The sequence below is a fragment of the Bubalus kerabau genome, chromosome 16, assembly GCF_029407905.1.
Source record: "Bubalus kerabau isolate K-KA32 ecotype Philippines breed swamp buffalo chromosome 16, PCC_UOA_SB_1v2, whole genome shotgun sequence".
NCBI lineage: Eukaryota > Metazoa > Chordata > Mammalia > Artiodactyla > Bovidae > Bubalus > Bubalus kerabau.
This window is the reverse complement of record NC_073639.1, coordinates 72,130,177-72,152,813: the sequence shown is the minus strand read 5'-3', so window position 1 is coordinate 72,152,813 and position 22,637 is coordinate 72,130,177. Positions and strand designations below refer to the sequence as shown.

Genomic DNA, 22,637 nt, shown 5'->3' with positions numbered 1-22,637 from the left:
AGACAGAGTCTTGGCCCCTGGACCACCAAGGAAATCCCAGAAATATTCTTTTCTATCTATTCCCCTGATCAGAAATGGTTTGCTGGGAGGCCTTTCCAGCCAATGGCAATAGGTAAGGGGAAGTTTCTTTGAAGTGCTGCCAAAAACATCGTTCGAAGCAAATTCATTGATCTGATATCTTTTTGTGGTCGGATAGTTTCAGTCTTGATCTTTGTTCTGAGGAAGGATGGAAAATTGTCTACAGGCATATTTCGAATATTCCTTTCATTTCCTTCTTAGCAGAAGCACCCAGTCTAATCAGGACTTTTTGCTTGCTTTGTAATTATTTACTTAAAGGACTTCCTGTGCATGTTCAGACAAGTAACTCATTCTTCTTGTAAATTATGAGGGGCTTGGAGATTGTACTGATACTCCTAAATATCATTAAGCCAGACAGCTGCTGTGGTTCATTTGCCTTTAGAAAGATCCATAAATCCTGAAACGTTAACTGAGTATAACTGGATTCACAAGATATAAATTCTTAAGACAGTAATGAGGGAAGATGCAAAAGAATGCCAGTTTTTCTTTAAAAAAATTTTTTTTAAACTTATTTATTTGGCTGTGCCAAGTCATACCATGCAGGATCTTCAGTTGCAGCATATGGGATCAGTTCCCTGACTGGGGCTTGATCCTGGGCCTCCTGCCTTGGGAGTGCAGAGTCTTAGCCACTGGACCACCAGGAAAGTCCTAGGAGCTGCAGTTTTAAGCTCTAGGCGTAATATTTAAACCTTGGTTCAGAACCCTGAATTTTTTTCATTTATAAACAAGCAGTTCTAAGAGTTTGAATGCTGTTTCTCAGAATTTTCTATTTTAATCTTCCTTGATCTAGAGACTTAAAAAAATTTTTTTTTTCTTCTGGAAATGAATCAACTTTAAACTGAATTTCCAAAGATCGAAAAGGGGAAAGAAGCTGCTTCGGGTGACAGGAGAGCAGTTGTCCAGGAACAGATTAAAAACGCTCTGCTCCACCAAGGTGGAGCTGAAAATGTGCTTGTGTTTCATACCAGCCTAATTCTTGGTAAAATTATCTATATTTCATGTAGATGACATGCATTTATTTAAGTGTGGACCAAAGAGACCCTTAGGGAGTTTGCGTGGTTCCAAAATTGAATTCCCTGAAAGCCATACTAACAAGACTATTTGTGAAGGTCATGCCTTTGGTAGGAAGATGTGGTTCTAGAGCAGAGGGTAGTAAACACCTTTCAAATCTAACCCACTGCCTGCTTAGTAAATAATATGCTATAAGGGCTTCCCAGGTGGCACTAGTGGTAAAGAACCTGCCTGCCAATATAGGAGATGTAAGAGACGTGGGTTCGATCCCTGGGTCGGGAAGATCCCCTGGAGGAGGGCATGGCAACCCACATCACTATTCTTGCCTGGAGAATCCCCATGGACAGAGGAGCCTGGTGGGCTACAGTCCATAGAGTCGCAGAGAGTCGGACACGACTGACGCAGCTTAGTACGCATGTAGCATGCACATGTTACAAGGGAAGAGTTGAGTAGTTGCAGCAGAGGAGGAGGCCCACAGAATCTAAAATATTTACTACTGGCCTTTTCAGAAAAAAGTCCCGTCGTCTCGAGGGCCTCAGGTTGGTCCTGTTTGCATCTCTTCATCCACCAGCCTAGCTGGGGGACATGGTATACCAAGTACCCCGTGACAAGCCGACCACTCAAACCCTGGCGAGGCTGTGCTTCCGCTGACATGACAAACTCTGCCGCCCGCTAGTGCCTGAGCCACAGGTTAGTTAAGATGGTCACAGTGGTTGAAGCACCTCTGTTCTCAGTCAGCAGAGGCAGAAGAGAAATCACTAAGAACTTTATTTTTTAAAACTTTAAAATTAGCAACCATTAGAGGGGAATCTTCTTTAACTTAATCTTTTCTTCAATGTTTGAAAAGTATCTCATCTTTGTTAAGAGTTCCTTGGCTTTTTCAAAATTGTCTGAAATAAAGAGAAAGATTAATGTGAGAGGCTTCATTTCAAGCAAGAATAAAATCACTCTACCACCCAAGGCAGCTGGATCAAAGCTGAGGGCCGGGCTCTGGAAGGTTGATCAGTTACTCAGTAGATCTGAGAGAGGGAGATGGAACACCTGGATTGCTCTCAGGGACAGAGGACTTACGACCAAAGGGAGCAAAAGCATCCTTGTTCACAGGATTCAGACTTTAAATGAGGAGCTGATCCTTTTTCAGGATGATGCCCAGTATAACTAAGTTGAGTTTTTTTGTTTTTTTAAAGTAAATGAATTTTGGCTGTGCTGAGTCTTTTTTGCTGCATGGGCCTCACTCTAGTTGTGGCGAGTGGGGGCTCCTCTAGCTGTGTTGCTCGGCCATCTCATTGCTGTGGCTTCTCTTGTTGCGGAGCAGGGGCTCTAGGGCATAGGCTCAGTAGCTGTGGTGCATGGGCTTAGTTGCTCCGTGGCATGTGGGATCTTCCTGGACCAGGGATCGAACCCGTGTCCCCTGCATTGGCAGGCAGATTCTTTGCCACTGGGCCACCAGGGAAGTCCCTAAGTTGTGTTTCAAGAGTTCTCCCCCCGTCATATATGGTGGTCGAAGCCTGATAAGGAATGTGGAAGCACCTGGTGCAGGGAGAGAAGGATGGAGTGGACCGCCAGGCCACCATATTCAGGACCACAGTCTTGGTTCCAGACTGCTTCTACTTTCCAGGTCCTGCTCTACAGTAGCTCTCATCACACTGTATGGACTCATTTCTGGGACTCTAGATTCTGAGAGGTGGCCCTAACTCCTTAGAATAACCTCCTTTTATCTGGGTTAGTATGAGTTGCTTTCTCCTTCCTGCAGTGGAATGATCCCTAGGCCAAAGGGCTATTATTGTCTTATTTAAGAGGTGGCACTAGACAGGGATGGAGGGAATGGGCTGTTCTTGCTTAAAAATAGCTAGAAACAGATCTAGTCTCTTCAGCCTGAGAGCCAGGAGCAGTGAGGACTCCATATTTACAATTTAGCACAGTTGGGCCATAGGCTTCTCCTTCTGGGCTCTGCAGAAGACGGGGCTTTGCCAAATGTTGACTGTGCAGCCTTGCCCTCAGGTCAGTCTGGGTTGGCTTCAGCCCACATCCCTCACCTTATCTTCCCCTACTTGCCAAAGGGGAATGGGAGCATTTTCTCTCATCTAATCTTCAGTGGACATTTACTGGCTTGGCACACACCTGGACTCTGTAGCAATACTGTGAATCCTTGAAGGCTGAAATGTAGGCTCATCTCTATTTTATCGCTCCCCACATAACTGTCATAGGATGGGCATATAGTAGCTACTTATTGAATGAATGGTTATATCTCAGTGCTTAGAATTTCTTTCCGTATTTAAGAAAGTCATGAAATGAAGGGAGTACCTCTTTCAAAAGCTCTGCTCACATCGTCAGTCAGTTCTTTCTGTTTAGCTGAAAAGGAAAACCAAGATCTTAATTTTTCTATTTAAGTAGACTGATAATATGAAGACAATCCTCTGTCGTCTTGTGAATACAGCACAGCGGGGAGCTTGGATTCAAGGGCGAGGCCTCATGACCTCTGTCTCTACATGTTCACACTGGCAGCTTCTGTTTCATGCAGCTCTGGCTGACCCTAGTTACACTGTTTTCCCACCCACGCAAGGTCTGAGGGGCAGTCACCAAAGTTCATAAAATGGCTATAGAAGCATTAAAAAAGAAAAAAGGACAAGGACATATTTTATCTCCACCAAGCACTCTGAGTCTTCCAGGTTCCAGCTAGGAGAAAAATCAACAAGCTGGGCTCACCCATCAGCAGGGTGTTACAGAATCAGGCAACCACTAGCAAATCATACAGCCTCTCCTTCCCAGGTAGCGCTAGTGGTAACTCTCCTGCCAATGTAGGAGATGTAAGAGACGCGGGTTTGATCCCTGGGTTGGGAAGATCCCTGGAGAAGGAAATGGTAACCCATCCCAGTATTCTTGCCTGGAGAATCCCATGGACAGAGGAGCCTTTGGGCAATGGTTCATGGGGTCGCAAACAGTTGGACATGACTGAAGTGACTTAGCACTTAGAACGTACCTGAAGAGAGAAGATGCCAGATGAAGTAAAGGAGCAGCTCTCTCATGCTTGCATTGTTCCCTCATTAGGAAATGAGGAATTTTATAAGTGCATTTCCCAGATACAGACAGTATTAATTATTTATGGGGGTACCTGCTTTCAAAGCACTTTTAAATATATTATATCCCCATCATAGGCAACGACAGGTATTGGGAAAATGTACTGTGGTTACACAGCTGGAGAGTTGAAGAGCTCAGAATAGACCCCAAGTCACCTGACTCCTAGTTCAGTGGCTAGAAACTCACTTTTCTGGTAGCAACGTGGTGTTGACAAAAAAGAACACTGGATTAGGAGTCTGGAGGCTCTGAAGTCCTGACCCCAAAACCATCTAGCTCATGCCCTTGAACGTTCACTTTAACTGGGCCTTAGCAGGTAAGGGAGGAAATTTAGGAATTACTCTACATGAAGGTCAGTGACCTGCTTAAAGCCAGACATTAATGATAGAGCTAAAATAAACCCCACCACTGACTGAGCACTTACCATGAACCAGGCTCTGTATCAAGTGTTTTACACACTTTGTTGTCCAGTTGCTAAGTTGTGTCTGACTCTTTGCGACCTTATGAACTTCAGCATGCCAAGCTTCCCTGTCCTTCACTATCTCCTGGAGTTTGCTCAAATTCATGTCCATTGAGTCGGTGATGCCATCAAACCATCTTATCCTCTGTTGCCCTGTTCTCCTCCTGCCCTCAATCTTTCCCAGCATCAGGGTGTTTTTAACTCATTCAATCCTTGCAACAATGGGTACTAATATTGTCTCCATTTTACAGATGATGAAACTGAGGCTCAGAGGGGGTGAAGGCACTTTGCTCAAGGTCACACAAAAAGTCAGTGGCAGTGTTGGGACTGAACCCAAGCCCACCTCACCCAGAGCTCCATGATCTGCCTGCCAAAGCCATGCAGCCGCGCCTTCTGACTGCAAATGCCGAGTTTCTCTTTCTCCAATACCACATAGCTCTAGTGCTGATATACCCCCACTGGACAGCTCCCCCACCAGAACTTCTATTTTACTGCTTTTAATTTGTTTGTTATTTATTCACTCACTTGATAAATATTTACTGAGTCCTCATTACACTCCAAGTACTGTTATGTGTGCTGAGGATGTGAGAGAAGCAAAAAGCAGACACAATTTCTGCCTCCACAGAACTTCTGGTCTAATGGGGGAGGCTGATGTGGGGCCAATAATCTCACATAGAACAATAAGGTTATAACTATTATTAGTCCTACAAAAGAGGGGTACTCTCAGCTAAAAGACTTAGACAGAGGTCCTCTGAGGATTTCCTGAGGAAGTGGGGACTGCCCCCGGATCTGAAGGAGGAAGAGTTAGTAGATGGGGTGGAGAAGAAGGGGATTTTGGGCAGAAGCAACAGTACCTACAAATGCCCTGGGCAGGAAGGTGGAAAGTACAGATGAAGAACTGGAGGCAGCCTGCATGGCTGGAATGGAAGGAGCAAACAGGAGGAAGCAGAGGCCCAGTTATCCAGGTCTCTTTAACCTGAAAGTGATGGGGAGCCAAGGGAGCCAGTTCCAAGTTTTTAAGCAAGGCCAAGGGTGCTATGATTAGATTTGGGTTTCAGAAAGGTAACACAGGTGATAGTGTAGGAATATATCAGACTGAAGGTAGAGATGGACTGGTCTGGAGTTACTCCAGTCATCCAGGTGGGAGAGAATGGTAGCTTGGGATGGGGTGGTGGCAGTGAAAATGGATGGATGGATTTGAGATGCAGTAAGAAAGCCAGTTTTTCAAGACTTGGTGATAGACTGTCTATGGGGGCGAGGAGGAGTACGTTGTCAAGAACGCCTACTCAGTGTTTTGGACTTGAGCAACTGCAGAGCGTCATCCACTTAGAAAGGGAATATCTTCAGAGGAATAGGTTGATTTTGGGGGATGGAGGACGGACACTCATGACTTCCATGTGGGACACACTGAATTGGAATATATAAAGTCCCTGAAGGCCCAAGGTCATGTCCTTCTGTTCACTGCTGGATTCTCAGTGTCCTGCACAGTGCCTGATACACAGTAGGTACGCCATAAACATGTGTGAAAGTTTGGACATGCATACAATTTGGGTGAGAAACCTGGAGCCTTTTCTACTTGGCATGGTTAATTTTATGTGCCAACTTGTTTAGGCTGCAGTGCCCAGTTGTCTCAGAGAAGGCAATGGCACCCCACTCCAATACTCTTGCCTGGAGGATCCCATGGATGGAGGAGCCTGGTGGGCTGCAGTCCATGGGGTCACTAAGAGTCGGACATGACTGAGCGACTTCACTTTCACTTTTCGCTTTCACGCATTGGAGAGGAAATGGCAACCCACCACAGTGTTCTTGCCTGGAGAATCCCATGGACGGAGGAGTCTGGTGGGCTGCCGTCTCTGGGGTCGCACAGAGTCGGACACGACTGAAGCGACTTAGCAGCAGCAGCCGTTGTCTGGTCAAACACTAGTCTAGAAGCTGCTGTGAAGGTTTTCTGTAGACGTGATTAACGTTTACAGTCAGTTGACCTTAAGGAGACTATCTTTAATAACACAGGTGGGCCTCATCCAATCAGCTGAAGACAGTAAGCCAAAACTGAGTTTTCCTGAAGAGTGAATTTTTCCTCATGACTAACATAGAAGTTCTGTCTGAGTTTCCAGCCTGCTGGTCTATCTGACATAGTTTGGATTTGCTAGCTCCTACAATTGCATGAGCCATTCCTTAAAATAAGTTTCTCTCTCCATACACACATACACTATTGATTCTGTTTCTCTGGAGAACCCTGACTGACACTCTATGGAATAAAGTGAAAGCAAAGCAACATGGATCATAAGAGCAAGGTTTCATTCTTTGCTCTGCTATATCTGCTGAGTGACTTTGGGTATTTCCATGAACTTCTGAGGCCTGTTTTTCTTGGCAGGGATAATAATATCATCCAAATGATGTCATGGGTAGGAAAGAGCACTGTGGTCTACAAAATACTATTACATTCTTAGTTTAAGCCTGCTTTCCAGAGAATTAGGGATTTTGCAGGTCTAACAAAATGGGTTTCAGTATGATCAAGAAAAAAAAATTCCCCAAATCACTATGAAGACCAATGTGTCCTCTTTATATCCATTTTCCACTAAACTTCTACATATATAGGGACTTCTCTGGTGGCCCAGTGGTTAAGAATCTGCCTTTGGGCTTCCCTGGTGGCTCAGATGGTAAAGTATCTGTCTGTAATGCGGGAGACCTGAGTTCTATCCCTGGATCGGGAAGATCCCCTGGAGGAGGAAATGGCAAACCACTCTGGTATTCTTGCCTGTAAAATCCCATGGACGGAGGAGCCTGGTGGGCTATACAGTCCATCGGGTTGCAAAGAGTCGGACACGACTGAGTGACTTAGACTATACATGTACTCAAAATAGCAATATAAAATATTTGGTACTATTTTTATCTTTTACCTCTGACAATAGATTCAATCTCTTTCATGGCAATTTCACCTTGAGCTTCTGCAAGTTTTTCATTGATTTCCATTATTTCCGTGAGGAATTGACTATCCATCTCATAGTCTGTCCCTTCAGGAATCTCTATTCCACGGAGCTTTAGCTATTGGGGCATAAAGCAGGGAAAATTAAGTTTAATTCAAGAAATTATGGCTAGAGTCATAAATCCTACTCACCATAAATCCTTCTCACCCTTTAGAACAAAATGTCACTAACGCAGAAGACTTTAAGTGTCCCAGTGATGAAACTGGGACTGAGACAGGAGTATTGGAACTCTCCTACCTGGAACTATGTGACCCTAGGGAAGTCATTCTTCCACTTTTGAACTATGTATCGGTAAAGATTCTATTAAATCCTAAAACTCTAAGGTGCTCACTTCTCTACTAGCAACTAAACAAAACAAAAATTACTCTTTCCTAAAAGCCAGTACCGTCTAATTCTTTAAATTTATAGCAAATGGTAAAAAAAAAAAAAAAAGGCATTTGGGCAAGTAAAGTTTATAGAGATACTCAGAAAACTATATGCATGTAGTATTTTTGAGGCTAATTATGGGTCCCTAGACTAGCTAAGATCTCAAGCACTCTTCTGTTGAATGCAGGGGAACAGCTGTCCCCCAGAGGAATGGGATCAGGCAGTCATGATAGAAGGGTTGGAAAATCACCTTACAAGGTATAGTCCCCTGCTCAGGGGGGCCAGAAGGGTCTTATAGGCCTCATTGACAAGGGTCGAATGCTTCTCTGAGAAGTCCTTTTCATTCTGTAAGTGGAAATGAAGATAGTCATATTACCACGCAAATCAGCCATCTTACATTCACAAACTGTTTCATAAAACACTGATGGGCTGGCACATAAGGAAGGAGAACTGGTGTGGGATAAGCTGTTTTAATTTTCAGACAATGGTTTTTAATTCTGCTAGGAAGTAAGGTTGGAGAAGGCAATGGCACCCCACTCCAGTACTCTCGCCTGGAAAATTCCAGGGACGGAGGAGCCTGGTAGGCTTCAGTCCATGGGGTCGCGAAGAGTCAGACACGACTGAGCGACTTCACTTTTACTTTTCACTTTCACGCACTGGAGAAGGAAATGGCAACCCACTCCAGTGTTCTTGCCTGGAGAATCCCAGGGACGGCAGAGCCTGGTGGGCTGCCATCTATGGGGTTGCACAGAGTCGGACACGACTGAAGTGACTTAGCAGCAGGAAGTAAGGTAAAAGCTCTGAGTGTAGGATTAATCCAGGGCCTGGTTGGTTGTAATCAGGCTGCCCCAGGGCAAAGCTGGTTGTCCAGTTTTGTCCCTGGTAATCGGTAATCTCATAACCACAGGCCACTGCACCCAGGGTGCATATGTGTCTGGGTATGACTGTGCTATGTCTGTTGTGCTAAGTCACTTCAGTCATGTCTGACTCTTTACGACCCTATGGACTGTTGACCACCAGGCTCCTCTGTCCCTGGGATTTTCCAGGGAAGAATATTGGAGAGGGTGGCCATGACCTAGAGGGGAGCTTCCTCATCCAGGGAATGATTAGGGATGGCCAGTAGGCTTACCTGAGACCTCTGGCTGAAGAAATCTGGGTGGACAAGGCGCTGTAGTTGCTGGTATCTATGTTGGAGCTTCACAGTGTCAACTCTGAAGGAGCGGTTGCTGGAAGGAAATCAGGAGATGAAACTCATGCATCACATATTTATAGATCTGTATACTATGGGCCTCGGAGAAGGCAATGGCATCCCACTCCAGTACTCTTGCCTGGAGAATCCCATGGACCGAGGAGCCTGGTAGGCTGCAGTCCATGGGGTCTCGAGGAGTCTGACACGACTGAGCGACTTCCCTTTCACTTTTCACTTTCATGCACTGGAGAAGGAAATGGCTACCCACTCTAGTGTTCTTGCCTGGAGAATCCCAGGGACGGGGGAGCCTGGTGGGCTGCCATCTATGGGGTCGCACAGAGTCGGACACGACTGAAGCGACTTAGCAGCAGCAGCAGCATACTATGGGCTTGGTTCCTCTTCTCAGGGGGGACACAATAAACATGTAGACAAGAGCTATTCCAGAAAGTGCTAAGTACTGTAAAGGAAAACAGAATAGATCAGAGAATGGTAGATGTAGTGGACAAAGAGATGACATTTGAGCATAGACCTAAATGATGAAGAGGAGTAATCAGAGATCAGAGGAAAGACGCATTCAGGCACAGGGAACACACAGAGACCTTGAAGTTAGAACAAGACTGGCATGCTTGAAAACTTACAGGGTAGTGTTACTGCGACCCTTCATACGTGCTCAGTGACTGGTGGGGCCAGAGCCCAGGGTTAAGAGGCATTCCAGAATCACACTCTATTTTTCTAAGGCCCAGGTCCTTTCATTTCTGCCTCTCACTTTATTTTAAACGAATCCCCTTCACTTTTTATTCCCAGAGCCTGCACTATCTCTTTAGCTTCGCCCAAATTTGTCACCTCTCCAAACTCCTCGACCTTCCGCGTAAATAGGAAAAACACTTATTTCTCAGACCCTCCAGTTCTCACTTTTCCCTTATATTCTGCCCACAGCCTTAAGTTTTTCCATGCTCTTACTCTCATATTTTGTATACCACTTCTGTACTTCTTTCTTAAAAATCTCAAGCCAACTTTAAACATTCTGAATTTCAAGCTTCTATGCTCCAAAGTGAAAGTGAAAGTCGCTCTGCTGCTGCTGCTGCTAAGCTGCTTCAGTCGTGTCAGACTCTGTGCGACCCCATAGACGGCAGCCCACCAGGCTCTGCCGTCCATGGGATTTTCCAGGCAAGGGTGCTGGAGTGGGGTGCCATTGCCTTCTCCAATGCATGAAAGTGAAAAGTGCAAGTCAAGTCGCTCATTCGTGTCCGACTCTTAGCGACCCCATGGACTGCAGCCCACCAGGCTCCTCCGTCCATGGGATTTTCCAGGCAAGAGTGCTGGAGTAGGGTGCTATTGCCTTCTCCGGAAAGTCGCTCAGTCGTGTCCAACTATTGCGACCCATGGACTATACAGTCTATGGCATTCTCTAGGCCAGAATACTGGAGTGGGTAGCTTTTCCCTTCCCCAGGGGATCTTCCTAACCCAGGGATCCAACCCAGGTCTCCCGCATTGCAGGAAGATTCTTTACCAGCTGAGCCACAAGGGAAGCCTGTAATTAATGGATCTTCCCAACCCAGGGGTAGAACCCAGGTCTCCTGCATTGCAGGCGGATTCTTTACCAGCTGAGCCACCAGGGAAACCCAAGTATACCGGAGTGGGTAGCTTATCCTATCTCCAGCAGATCTTCCCGACCCAGGAATCGAACCGGGGTCTCCTGCATTGCAGGCAGATTCTTTACCCTGAGCTATCAGGGAAGCCCTAGGGCCGCGCCAAGAACCCTCCCCTCAAAGCCCCGCCTCTCGGCCTTCTCTCAGAACCCGCCCCTCCATTGCTGCCTTCAAACTTCAGTTTCCCCTAACCACTCCCCGCCTCTCCACTCCAAGACTCACTCTCGTCTTCATCCCCTCAAAGCGTCCTCGCTCAGGCCAGCCCCTTAATTTCCTCCCCAGGCACATCCCACGCACCCTTCTCGACCAGGCTCCACCCCCAGCCCGGTCCTCCAGGGCTCCGCCAACCTGTGTGACTGGTCCAGCCTTCCTCCTCCCCTAGCCCGACCCGCCCTCCCCTCTCGCACGTCCAGACGCGTTTAAAGAAACGGCCTCCATACCAGTCCATGAGGCTGAAGTAATCTCGAGTCGGGTCAGGTGGCTGCAGCGCGCGGCACTGAGGGCAGAAGAACCGGTCCCCCCGCGGTGGGCCCCCTGGGCCGCCGCAGTTCCAACATCGTGGGGAGCTGCTTCCTGCCAGCGACGCAGCATTGCAGTTTAGCAGTCTTTTCCCGAGCACCCCTGTCGGCCACCTCCCCGACGGCCGGAGCAAGGCCCCGGCCCTTCCGCCCCACATCGGGCCGGCGGCCTGCCTCGCCGAGGTCACCTGAGGCTGACCAGACTTGTGCTAGTGATTGGCTGGGGAACTAGGCGGGGGGCGGGACCACCCGGGGGAAACCTGGATTCTGAGTCCCGCTCTGCAGCGTAAACTACAACTCCCAGAAAGCATTTAAGCTGCGGGGGCGGCCACATCCGCTGCTTCTCATTGGTCCGGCGGGAGCGGAGGGGTGTTTTGATTGGTGGAGGGTGGAGTTTGTATCTGCGGGTTTAGCGCCACTCCGCTGGCTGCGGCTGCTCTGGGTTGTACTCTTCCAGAGGGGCTCACGCGGTGAGTCATAGTGGGGAGCTTCTTTTGGGTATTTAGGGGTTCGAATCCTGTCCTCAGGGTCTTATTGCGAGCTGAATCTCCCGAGCCTTCATCTCGTCCTGTGTATGAGCTCGGGAAGGCGCGGGGGAGAGGAATGCGTGGGCCACTCTCTTCCTCCTTTGTAGACAAACCTCGAGGTGAATTTCACTTCCCTTGTTACTTACAAGCAGAAACTGGCCCAGAAGTACAGGATAAGAAAGAACAAAGTTATGCTCTTCAGAATCAGAGCCAAGATGCTCTGCAGAAAGTTTTAAAGGTGTTAGTAATTATTATCATGAAAGTGAAAGTGAAGTCGCTCAGTCGTGTCCGACTCTTTGCGACCCCATGGACTGTAGCCTAATCAGGTTCCTCCGTCCATGGGATTTTCCAGGCAAGAGTGCTGGAGTGGATTGCCATGTCCTTCTCCAGGGGATCTTCCCGACCCAGGAATCGAACCCGGATCTCCCGCGTTGTAGGCAGACGCTTTACCGTCTGAGCCACCAGGGAAACCCAATTATTATCATAGTTTGGTTCAATCTGAAAAATGCCTATTGAGAACCCACTCTCAATAGGCTCTGCTGGAACTGGAAGCACACTGACTTGTGTAGGAAGATGCTTCGAGAGTGTCCGTAAGGAAGTGTGGGGGATTGGGTGGCAAAGGGAGGGGAGGGGGCCACCAGTCTTCCTTGGGACTCAGTTTCTCTATTTGAGGAGAAATAAATTGTGTTGCACTTGTAAGACCTTTCTCTGCTTTCAGATTCTTTGGGCCTGAAAGTCCGATCATCAAGCTTTACTGAGGGGGTGGGGTTGAAAGAACGTTGCTGCAGCATCTCATTTGATTTTCTAGCTCCGTCTACTTTTTGAGTTCAGAGAGGCTGTGATCTACCTAAAGGTCATGCGAAGAGCTGGCTTAGCTGACTCCAAATCTGTTTGCTTATAACCTGTCCACTATACGTGGCGGAGGCCCATGTAGTCCTGGTGTGGTGCACCCTTCTTATCAGGTGTGATGATAGCAGCTACCTCTTGACACACTGTCTTTTGCCACTTTTCAGGGCGGAGAAGATTTGCTCCAAAGCCGCAGGAGGTCACACCTCGGCTGAGGTGGTATCAGAGCATCAGGTCCTGAAGTCGAAGCTCTGGCAGCACCTCCCTGGTGCACTTTGAGGAAACCTCATCAGACTTTTGCATCTGGAAGGACGTTTGTGTCTGGAAGGCCTGTGTAAATGCAATAATCTGTGTCAGTCATGTTTACTATATTTTCCTTGAGGGGTAGCCTGAGTGTGGAATTCTGGAGAGAAAGCCTTAAAAAAAATCAGATTAGGGATTTAAAGTTAGGGTTTGAAAGTTACTTTGACTTTACTGTAGGTTCTGTTATTGGGGTTTAACTGTGAAATTCTAAAACAAGGGTGGGAACCTCTGTTATGATCTTCTTTGTGTCTGAATAGTTCTTTCTGTTGTGCTGGGAGGTCATTTGGGATGCTGAAAAGATGAGCCGCATGGTTAGTTAACATGACAAAGGGCTAGGTGGGATTGTTTAGAGCAGTCTTAGTGTTTTGCTTCATTAAGTGGCCCAGCTCTTAGTTTGGAGTCTAGGAATCTAGAATGAACTTGTGTCCTACCCTCCAGGAGCTGGTTTGGGTAAGGGGCATCAGTGACATTTTATGTAAATGTCATCCCTGGGGTGATGCAGCCAATTTCTGTAGAATTTTTCTTTGCCCATCATCTATGCCAAACCACCCGACCTTTCCCCTTCTTTGCTTTCCGAAAATACGTATGTAGTTTAAGTGCAGTGTTGATTGTATTAATGAATACATTTTAGGTTCCATTTTTTCTTAAAAAATATATATTTATTTATTTGGCTGCCCTGGGTCTTAGTGACAGCCTGTGGAATCTTTTTAGCTGTGGCATGAGGGATCTAGTTCCCTGACCAGGGATTGAACCCGAGCCCTCTGCATTGGGAGCACAGAGTCTTAGCCACTGGACCACCAGGGATCACCATTTCTAATTTTTAACAATTGGATGAGTGTAAGCTGTTATGATTCTCTCCCCCTCCCCAATTCAGTATCTTTGTTTTTTCACTTATTTATAGTCTTCAAATTGTTTCTTTCCCCTGTGGTTTGTGGCTGTCACACAAAAAACTTATCAGGTGAAAATGATCTGAAGAAAAACTGAGCTCAGAAGAGTGATGGCTGTAGACTGTTGGAATTTTAATTTTTGCAGAGCATGCTTGTCCTGGATCTTCTTTTTTGTGTTGTTTTGGCTGTTGTAATATGCCCATCCTTCTTCATTGACCTTTAAGTCTTGTTCCTTGAAACTCACCTGGTTGTGGGACACTTATTTTTGAGGTGGTGATGTCTCGGGAGACGAATGTGGAGCGTCAGCAGCCCCGCGGCAGCGCCTCCCCGCAGTCCCAGGGCGGCTTCTCACAGTCCCAGGGTCCCTCCTCGCAGCCACACAGCTCCTCGTCACAGTCCCAGGGCACGTCCAGCCAGTCCTCCCACTCCAGCTCTGGCACGCTGAGCTCTTTAGACACAGTGTCCACGCAGGAACTCTATTCTATTCCGGAGGACCAAGAACCCGAGGAGCCTGTCCCTGCCCCTTGGGCTCGATTATGGGCCCTTCAGGATGGATTCTCCAATCTTGGTAAGATCTTTTGTTATGCAGTGCAATATTTGGCTCAGAAAAACAGTTACAGAAAGTTGTTGCAACAGATAACCCAAGACACTCCTGGAATGATTATGGAGTTTGGAGGTGGTGAAAGACAGAACTGAGAAAGCAGTTTTGGGTCGTGCACTGGCTCTTACTTGCTGTGGATCCCCTTCATTTATTCTTTCACCAAATGTTGATTTGGCCTCTGCCATGTGTTGTCCATCTGAGGAGGGTTGTGGATCTTTTCCCTAGAAAAATGTTAATTCATGCAAACTTGCAAACATTTGTTGTCTAATCACAGAAATGTCATCACTTCAGTCCTGCTCTGGTGCAGCAGTTTCAGAGCATCTGTGTTACAGTCTTAGGATGGAGAAGGTTATTTGTTGACTCCCTGTTATTTGTTTTTATCTCAAAATAGCCAACCTTGCTGTTTAAATGTACTCATCCACTCTGACAGCTGATTCCAACAGTGAGACTTTGCTTTCAGTATGTTTTATTTAGTATTTTTCCTGTCTCGAATTAAAATGACCTCTTCATTAAAAAGATGGCTCAGCTGGTAAAGAATCAGCCTGCCAATGGGGAGACACAGGAAACGTGGGTTCTATCCCTGGGGCGGAAAGATCCCCTGGAGATAGAGAAGGCGACCCACTCCAGTATTCTTGCCTGAAAAATCCCATGGACAGAGGAGCCTGGAGGGCTACAGTCCAATGGGTTGCAATGTCAGACACAACTGAAATACGCACAATACACTTCATTAAAAAAAAATGAGCTTGATGTTAATGGAATAGAGAATAATAATATAAGGAAATGAATGACTAATGTACCATTTTGTACCTTGTCAGTCACCTTTCCTTTTATATCATATGCAACTTGGTGACTTGAAAAAACAGTAAAAAGTGGAGAAATAATATAACAATATTCATATGTATAACTTTAAATTTAGAAGTAAACATTTGAAGCTACTTTTTACTCATTTAAGCCATATTTTTAAGATAGGCTTAGGGCTGATGTATGGTGAATGGGACACAGGAGTGTTAAGAGTGAAGTGGGATGTATCTCCTTTTTTTTTAATTTTTAAAATAAAAAAATTAATTAATTTATTTTAATTGGAGGTTAATTACTTTACAGTATTGTAGTGGTTTTTGCCATACATCAACACGAATCAGCCACGGGTGTACGCGTGTTCCCCATCCTGAACCCCGCTACCCCCTCCCTCCCCATCCCATCCCTCAGGGTCATCCTAGTGCACCAGCCCTGAGCACCCTGTCTCATGCATCGAACCTGGACTGGTGATGTGTTTCACATATGATAGTTTACACGTTTCAATGCTATTCTCTCAAATCATCCTACCCTCGCCTTCTCCCACAGAGTCCAAAAGACTGTTCTTTACATCTGTGTCTGGATGTATCTCCTTTAAAAGGGAGAACTTGATATATAAGACTTGAGAGTCCCTTGGACTACAAGGAGAGCAAACCGTCAATCCTAAAGAAAATAAATTCTGAATACTCATTGGAAGCACTGATGAAGCTGAAGCTGTAATACTTTGACCATATGAGGCCAAAAGATCCTGATGTTGGGAAAGATTGAAGGCAATAGGAGAAGGGGGTGACAGAGGATAAGATGGTTAGATAGCATCACCAACTCAGTGGACATGAATTTGAGCAAACTCCAGGAGATACTGGAGGACAGAGGAGCCTGGTGTGCTACAGTCCATGGGGTCGCACAGAGTTGGACATGACTTAACAACTGAATAACAATAATTGCTGAATAAAGAGGAGCTACTTTATTGTTATTGATTCAAACCCTATCTTCTAAATACTTTACAGTTTTAGCTCTTACACTGATCCCTGAGTTGATTTTTGTACTTGGTATGAGGTATTGTCCAAGTTCATCCTTTGTCATGGCAATGCCCAGTTGTCCAAGAACTATTTCTTGAAGAGACTTTTTGAATGGTCTCGATACCTTCATCAAAGATCATTTTGAAGCCATTTGGTGGCCTTTTGAGGGGGAGGGAGGCTCCAAAGAGCTCCTGGTACTATAGTCCTTTATGTCTCAGCACAGAAAGACTTCAGTGAGAGGCAAAGTGATAGATAAAGCGACTTATTAGAATAGGGGACTTCTGAGGTTTACCAGTGGGGTGGGTGAGAGATGCTGCACTGAGAACTTACTAGTCTGTAGCTTTATGGTAAAAAAAAAAAAAAAAAAAAGTGGGCGAGGGGAGAAGACCGTGTTTGTTTTTCTTGAGTAGATGTCATGCTTCCATCATTAGCTCCTCCTGCAGGTTTAGCAGGGGAGATTTCTTGTCCCTTCATGGTCAAGCTGCTGCTGCTGCTGCATCGCTTCAGTCGTATCCGACTGTGCGACCTCATAGACGGCAGCCCACCAGGCTCCCCTGTCCCTGGGATTCTCAAGGCAAGAACACTGGAGTGGGTTGCCATTTCCTTCTCTAATGCATGAAAGTGAAAAGTGAAAGTGAAGTCACTCAGTCCTGTCCGACCCTCAGCGACCCCATGGACTGCAGCCTTCCAGGCTCCTCTGTCCATGGGATTTTCCAGGCAAGAATACTGGAGTGGGGTGCCATTGCCTTCTCCGCATGGTCAAGCTAGGTCCACAAATTGTTTTCATGTGAGCAGAGAGCATGTCCCAAGGATCATTAACTTACTGAGCTCGCTGGCCAGGATGTGGGCTCACACCACCATTGTTTTATTGTTTGGGGGCGTGTCTCGTGCTTCTGTTAGACGGTTTTGTTGCTAAGCAAGATTGCTTGGTTTTGTGGTTTAGCAAACCTGCTTTCTTGAGTAATCATTAACTTATAGGGGTCTCATATTTTTTCTACTTATAGTCCTCTAGCGTGACTAACTATTTAATCACTTACTTTATCCCTTTACTCTGTCCTTATCAGTTTGAGCATAAATGTCAGGGTTTAATTCTGGACTTCCGGTCCATTGATCTGTGTGTACATCCTTATGCCAGCACCACAAAGTCTCAATTACTGTAGCTTTGTAGTAAGTTTTGAAATCCAGAGTGAGTTCTGATTTGTTCTCTTTCAAGATTGTTTTGACTACTATGGTTCTTTCCTTTTTCATAGAAATTTTAGGATATGTTTGTTACTTCCTGCAAAGAAGGCCTCTGGGGTTATATCTGTAGATCAATTTGGATACTGTTCCCATTGTAACTGTATTAAGTCTTCCAGTCTATGAACACGAGATATCTTTCATTTATTTAGGTCTTTAATTTCTTTCAACAGTGTTTTGTAGTTTTCAGGACACAAATCTTGCACTTTAAAAACTATGTACTTTAGTATTTCTTTTTCTTTTTTTAATTCATTTATTTTTGCTTTTGCTGGGTCTTCATTGCTGCACGCAGGCTTTCTCTGGTTGTGACTAGAGGGAATACTCTTGGTTGGGGTGCGTGGACTTCTCATTGCAGGGGCTTCCCTTGGTGCAGAACAGAGGCTGTAGGCACACAGGCCTCAGTAGTTGCAGCGGGGGGCTCAGTAACTGTGGCTCACGGGCTCTAGAGCCCTGGTTCAGTAGTTGTGACACTCGGTGCTTAATTGATCTACGGCATTTGGGAAGCTCCCAGACCAGGGATTGAACCCTTGACCCTTGTATTGGCAAGCAGATTCTCAACCTCTAGACCACTAGGGAAGCCCCCTTAGTATTTTTTTTTTATGTTTACTTCTTTTCATTGTAATAAAATATATATAACATAAACATTTGCCATTTTAACCATGAAGTATGCAGTTCGTTGGGCTTCCTTGGTGTCTCAGTGGTAAAGAATCTGATGCCTGCTAATTCAGGAGACAGGGATTTAATCTCTGGGTTGGAAATATCCCCTGGAGAAGGAAATGACAACCCACTCCAGTATGCTTGCCTGGGAAATCCTATGGACATAGGAGCCTGAGAGTCTGACATGACTTAGCGATTAAACAACAGTAACAAATACAGTTCACTGGCATCAGTACTTTCACATATCTAGTTCCAAAATTTTTCCCTTTGGAAATTTCTCCTTTCCCATTCCTAGCTTTACTGAAACATATGTAACTAACATATGTAACATTATATAAATTTAAGATGTACAATTTGATACACGATATATATTGCAAAATAATCCTCACCATGGCCTTAGCTAACACCTTCATCACATCACAAAATGACCATTTGTTTTCTTGTAGCTTTACAGTTTCATTTATATTTAAGTCCTTAATCTGTTTCAAGTTAATTTTTGTGAGTGGTGTAAGAAAGGGGTCCAGTTTCATTCTTCTGCATCTCATTATTCAGTTTTCCCAGCACCATTCATTGAAGAGATTGTCTATTCCCCATCGAGTTCCTCTGTTAATTTGTAACCTATTTTCTGTGTCTTTTGAGTAGATATTTCATATAAGTGAAATCGTAATTGTCCTTCTGTGTCTGGCTTCTTTCACTTAGCATAATGTTTTTAAAGTTCATTCATGTTGTGTCATGATTTTCTGAGCAGTCTTTTTTTAATTGGAGGATAATTGCTTTACAATGTTGTATTGGTTTCTACCATACAACAACGTGAATCAGCCATAAGTATATGGCTGAAGGGTATTCATAAGTATATGAATCAGCCATAAGTATTCCCTCCTTCTTGAACCTCCCTCATACCCACCACCCCATCTCACCCCTCTAGATTGTCCCAGAGCACCTGTTGAGCTCCCTGTGCTAAGCAGCAGTTTCCCACTACCTATCTTATTTTACTCATGGTAATGTATGTTTCAGTGTTTATAAGCAGTTTTAAAAGGTGTTTGAGACATGAAATTCAGCAGCCCTCTGATGTGTGCTTTTGTGTTGCAGATTGTATTAATGACAGCTACTGGTTCGGGAGGGATAGAAACTGTGAATACTGCTTCGATGAGCCCCTGCTGAAAAGCACCGATAAATACCGGACATACAGCAAGAAGCACTTTCGGATCTTCAGAGTAGGTGTCAAATACCCATACATTTGGGAAAACTGCTCATCTAGATGTCACCCTCAGCTATCTCCCGACTCTAACACCCCATCATTAAAACTTTGAAATAAAATGTTCTCTATTTTAGGAAATGGGTCCTAAAAACTCTTACATCGCATACATAGAAGATCACAGTGGGAATGGAACCTTTGTAAATAGAGAGCTTGTAGGGAAAGGAAGACGCCTTCCTTTGAGTAACAATTCTGAAATTGCACTTTCAGTATGGAGTAATAAAGGTAATATTATTATCTTCTGGTTACCGGAACTTTCTCCTCCCGTATAAAAGGAAAAATGACACTGTCCTTTGCAGAGTATGGTTTAGGTAAATAAAGTAAGTAGGTTAGCATTCAAGATTCATCTCAATCTAGCTGCATTTTTTTTAATTATGAAAAGTTCTATCAAGACAGATTTTCTAAGGTTGGATTGGTTTGATTAATTTCATTTAAAGCCATATGCTTTAAATAATCATATTGCTTAATTTATCATTCATTAATTGATCCAGTTTAATTACGTCAACCTTAGATATCAATGAATTATTTTTGGCCATTAGTTCATTTCCCTCCCCACCTTTTTCTCTCCCTTTCTCATTCTTCCTTTTCTTTGTTCCTTTTAGACATTAATTTCTGTATATATTTGTTGAGTTATTATGTATAGCCTGGCATTAGGCTATGGGTTTCCCTGTAAGAGTCTCAGTTTAGACCTTCCACCTTAAATATCGCATGGTTATCCTCTGAAAGTGGAAATGTTTATCATCACCATCGGGTAGCATTTTATATGCAGCTGTTCCTAAAACTTCATGAATATCACATCTGAAATGAACAGTTGTCATTCATTGGGGATGGAAAAAAACAACCTACAGAATTAAACATAGCTCACAGTGATTTTAAAACCTTGGACAAGAACAATACTCTTGTTTCTTTAATTTGAAAAAACCTCACAGATCTTCTCAAAACTTGAGGGTTGAGTGACGTGAAATAGTATCTGTTTGTGTGGGTGACACCTTAAAAATACAGATTCCCGGAGGCATTGTTCCTCAGAGCCTGATCCACCAGTTCCAGGGGTGTTAAAAATCCTTCCCAGGTGGTTCTCCTGCAGCCAGTCTTCAGAACAGCATCTTGGGATTATGGCTATTCTTGCCGTCCTGGTGTACATTTTATGATTGCCTTAGTTTTCTGTTTTCCACTTTGTTTCCTATCTGGTAATTACAGTCGGCAGCTGCACAGGATTTTGCTGTTTTGAAAGCACCCAGTCGAGGGGGCAAGTAGGCACTGAAATGTGGCCTGTCCTCTACTTGACAAGTGGCGTGCCATCCTTTCATAATTGTTCTATCTAAAGGGCACCTTTCGGAGAAGGCAATGGCACCCCACTCCAGTACTCTTGCCTGGAAAATCCCATGGATGGAGGAGCCTGGTGGGCTTCAGTCCATGGGGTCGCTGAGTCGGACATGACTGAGCGACTTTACTTTCACTTTTCACTTTTATGCATTGGAGAAGGAAATGGCACCCCACTCCAGTGTTCTTGCCTGGAGAATCCCAGGGACGGCAGAGCCTGGTGGGCTGCCGTCTATGGGGTCGCACAGAGTTGAACACGACTGACATGACTTAGCAGCAAAGGGCACCTTTTCTAATTTGAACAGAGGTGTTATGTAGTCTGAAGCTGGCCATGATTGAAATGGATCAAACTGGTACTCTGCAGACCGCATTTGGCCTATTGATAATTTTATTAGGCCTTGGATGATGTGTGTGCTTTAATGTGAAAATCCAGATTTCTTTGAAAAGATGGGCTATCTGGCCACACTTGAGCTTATCGTCCATTAATTCGAGGATCTGCAGGTGCTAAGTAGAGGCTGCCTCCTTTAGAAGGGTGATGTGTTTTTCTGTTCAAGTCCCCATTCACTGCTCTACATCTTACACTCACCCCAGCCTTACCTATTTCCATGACCTTCTGGCTTCTGTAGGCAACTGAATTTGCAGCCTTTGAAGTAGACCTCAATACATGGGAAAAATACATCTCAGAGCCCCTCAGATCCACTGATCTAGGGTGTCATTATAACATCTAGGTTCATAAATATCCACAGAGAGGAACGGTTGTATCCTCGGTGGCCAGCAGGTCTCATTCATTAGGTGGGTGTCTGCCTCCTGGGGACCAGCCTGGATTGAAATGTGCTGAGCTGGTTCAGATTTCTGCCTGACACTGGTTCTCTAGGTTACTCCAGAGCGGTTAAGACCTGTCAGTTGAAATCTGAGAAACTCACGGGTCTTCACAAATTTCAGTCTTTCCTGATATTATAGGCTGTTGCAAATGTACCATTTTGTAGAATTGTAGTGTTTAATAACTGACTGCAGGTTTGGACCAGTGGATGGTTAAATTATGAAATGAACAGTTTTTTTGGTACTCTTTCTCAGATGTAGGCCAAATAGTAAATAAATAAAGGAGGTTTGGGGGGAAAGTGTTATTTAATTTTACAAGTAAGTTCAGGATGGTTTGCGCTGTAAGATGCCAGCTAGGTAAAGGTAGAAATGACTGAGAGGTGGTAATATTAGTGATGGTGACCTCTGGCTTTATTTTTATCTGGATATTTACTTGCCTTGAATATATTTTCTAGATTTAAACTATTTGGCATTTGGTTCTGGGCCCAGCTGATAACTGTTCTGAGGTCAGTGACTAAGCACAGCATTGACATATGAGTTTCTTGCCATGAAGTGAGAATGGTACCGTGCGTTTCCATTGTGGGAATGAAACTTGCTGCCATCATTTCTCAAGGGTTTCATGGTATCCGTTAGCCTAGCTAGTGATTTCTTTGGGGTTAGATGTTAAATGGAACTAAGCATGATTGTCTTATACTCCATATGTTTACTAAGTATAGGACCATTTATTTTCTCTTTATCAAATGGATTAATGAGACTTGTCTCTGCCATTTTTTTCCCCTTAGTTTTTGTATTTTTTGATCTGACTGTAGATGATCAGTCAGTGTATCCTAAGGAATTAAGAGACGAATACATCATGTCAAAAACTCTCGGAAGGTAACTTTTTTGTTTTCTTATGGAACTTGCACTTAATTTCTTTCTAGATGTTTGTCACTGGTTAGCTTTTTGTTTCTGATTTTATAGCATTTGTTATGTATAGAAAATATTTTAGGGTACCTATTTGTGATAGGTATGTTACTGATTTATTTGATCATTTTCAGTTGAA

The 22,637-nt window shown here is 44.7% G+C and overlaps 2 protein-coding genes and 1 non-coding gene across 11 annotated transcripts in view; 1 reads left to right on the top strand and 2 right to left on the bottom strand.

Moving 5' to 3' along the window:
• Nucleotides 1-1,835: 1,835 nt before the first annotated feature.
• HSCB (HscB mitochondrial iron-sulfur cluster cochaperone) lies at nt 1,836-11,578 on the bottom strand. Of its 4 annotated transcripts, none has more exons than XM_055549392.1 (6): nt 11,256-11,574; nt 9,107-9,203; nt 8,233-8,322; nt 7,525-7,669; nt 3,394-3,441; nt 1,836-1,979 (listed from the first exon to the last, which is right to left on the bottom strand). In XM_055549392.1, exons 1-6 carry the CDS (start codon nt 11,489-11,491, stop codon nt 1,888-1,890), a joined length of 708 nt encoding a protein of 235 aa, XP_055405367.1. In that variant the 5' UTR covers nt 11,492-11,574; the 3' UTR covers nt 1,836-1,887. The 4 variants fall into 4 exon arrangements, with proteins under 4 accessions (XP_055405367.1, XP_055405371.1, XP_055405369.1 ...); XM_055549396.1 differs by lacking the exon at nt 11,256-11,574 and adding an exon at nt 11,038-11,162 and having other exon boundaries at nt 8,228-8,322; XM_055549394.1 differs by lacking the exon at nt 11,256-11,574 and adding an exon at nt 11,038-11,159.
• A 121-nt stretch (nt 11,579-11,699) lies between these two features.
• Nucleotides 11,700-22,637, top strand: part of CHEK2 (checkpoint kinase 2) — a 39,160-nt gene continuing 28,222 nt past the window's right edge. Inside the window, exons 1-7 of one of the 6 annotated variants that reach the window (XR_008703243.1) lie at nt 11,751-11,803; nt 12,394-12,450; nt 12,874-13,056; nt 14,167-14,464; nt 19,291-19,415; nt 19,534-19,681; nt 22,378-22,468. Coding sequence is in view for 5 of the 6 variants with exons in the window: in XM_055549388.1 (XP_055405363.1) it covers nt 14,173-14,464; nt 19,291-19,415; nt 19,534-19,681; nt 22,378-22,468 (656 nt within the window). In the remaining variant the exon portion in view is untranslated. Of the gene's footprint in view, nt 11,804-12,393; nt 12,451-12,873; nt 13,057-14,166; nt 14,465-19,290; nt 19,416-19,533; nt 19,682-22,377; nt 22,469-22,637 lie in introns of all 6 variants that reach the window. The other 5 variants (XM_055549389.1, XM_055549387.1, XM_055549390.1 and 2 more) reach the window with 5 other exon arrangements.
• TRNAG-CCC (transfer RNA glycine (anticodon CCC)) lies at nt 13,741-13,813 on the bottom strand. The gene has a single exon. It is a non-coding gene; the product is annotated as a tRNA-Gly (tRNA).

Coding starts and splice junctions, on each gene's coding strand:
- HSCB (XM_055549392.1), bottom strand. CDS start 11,491: ATGTGGGGCGGAAGGGCCGGGGCCTTGCTCCGGCCGTCGGGGAGGTGG. Junction 9,204..11,255: donor TACTTCAGCCTCATGGACTG/GTATGGAGGCCG, acceptor ATTTCCTTCCAG/CAACCGCTCCTTCAGAGTTG. Junction 1,980..3,393: donor GAGCAGAGCTTTTGAAAGAG/GTACTCCCTTCA, acceptor TCTTTATTTCAG/ACAATTTTGAAAAAGCCAAG.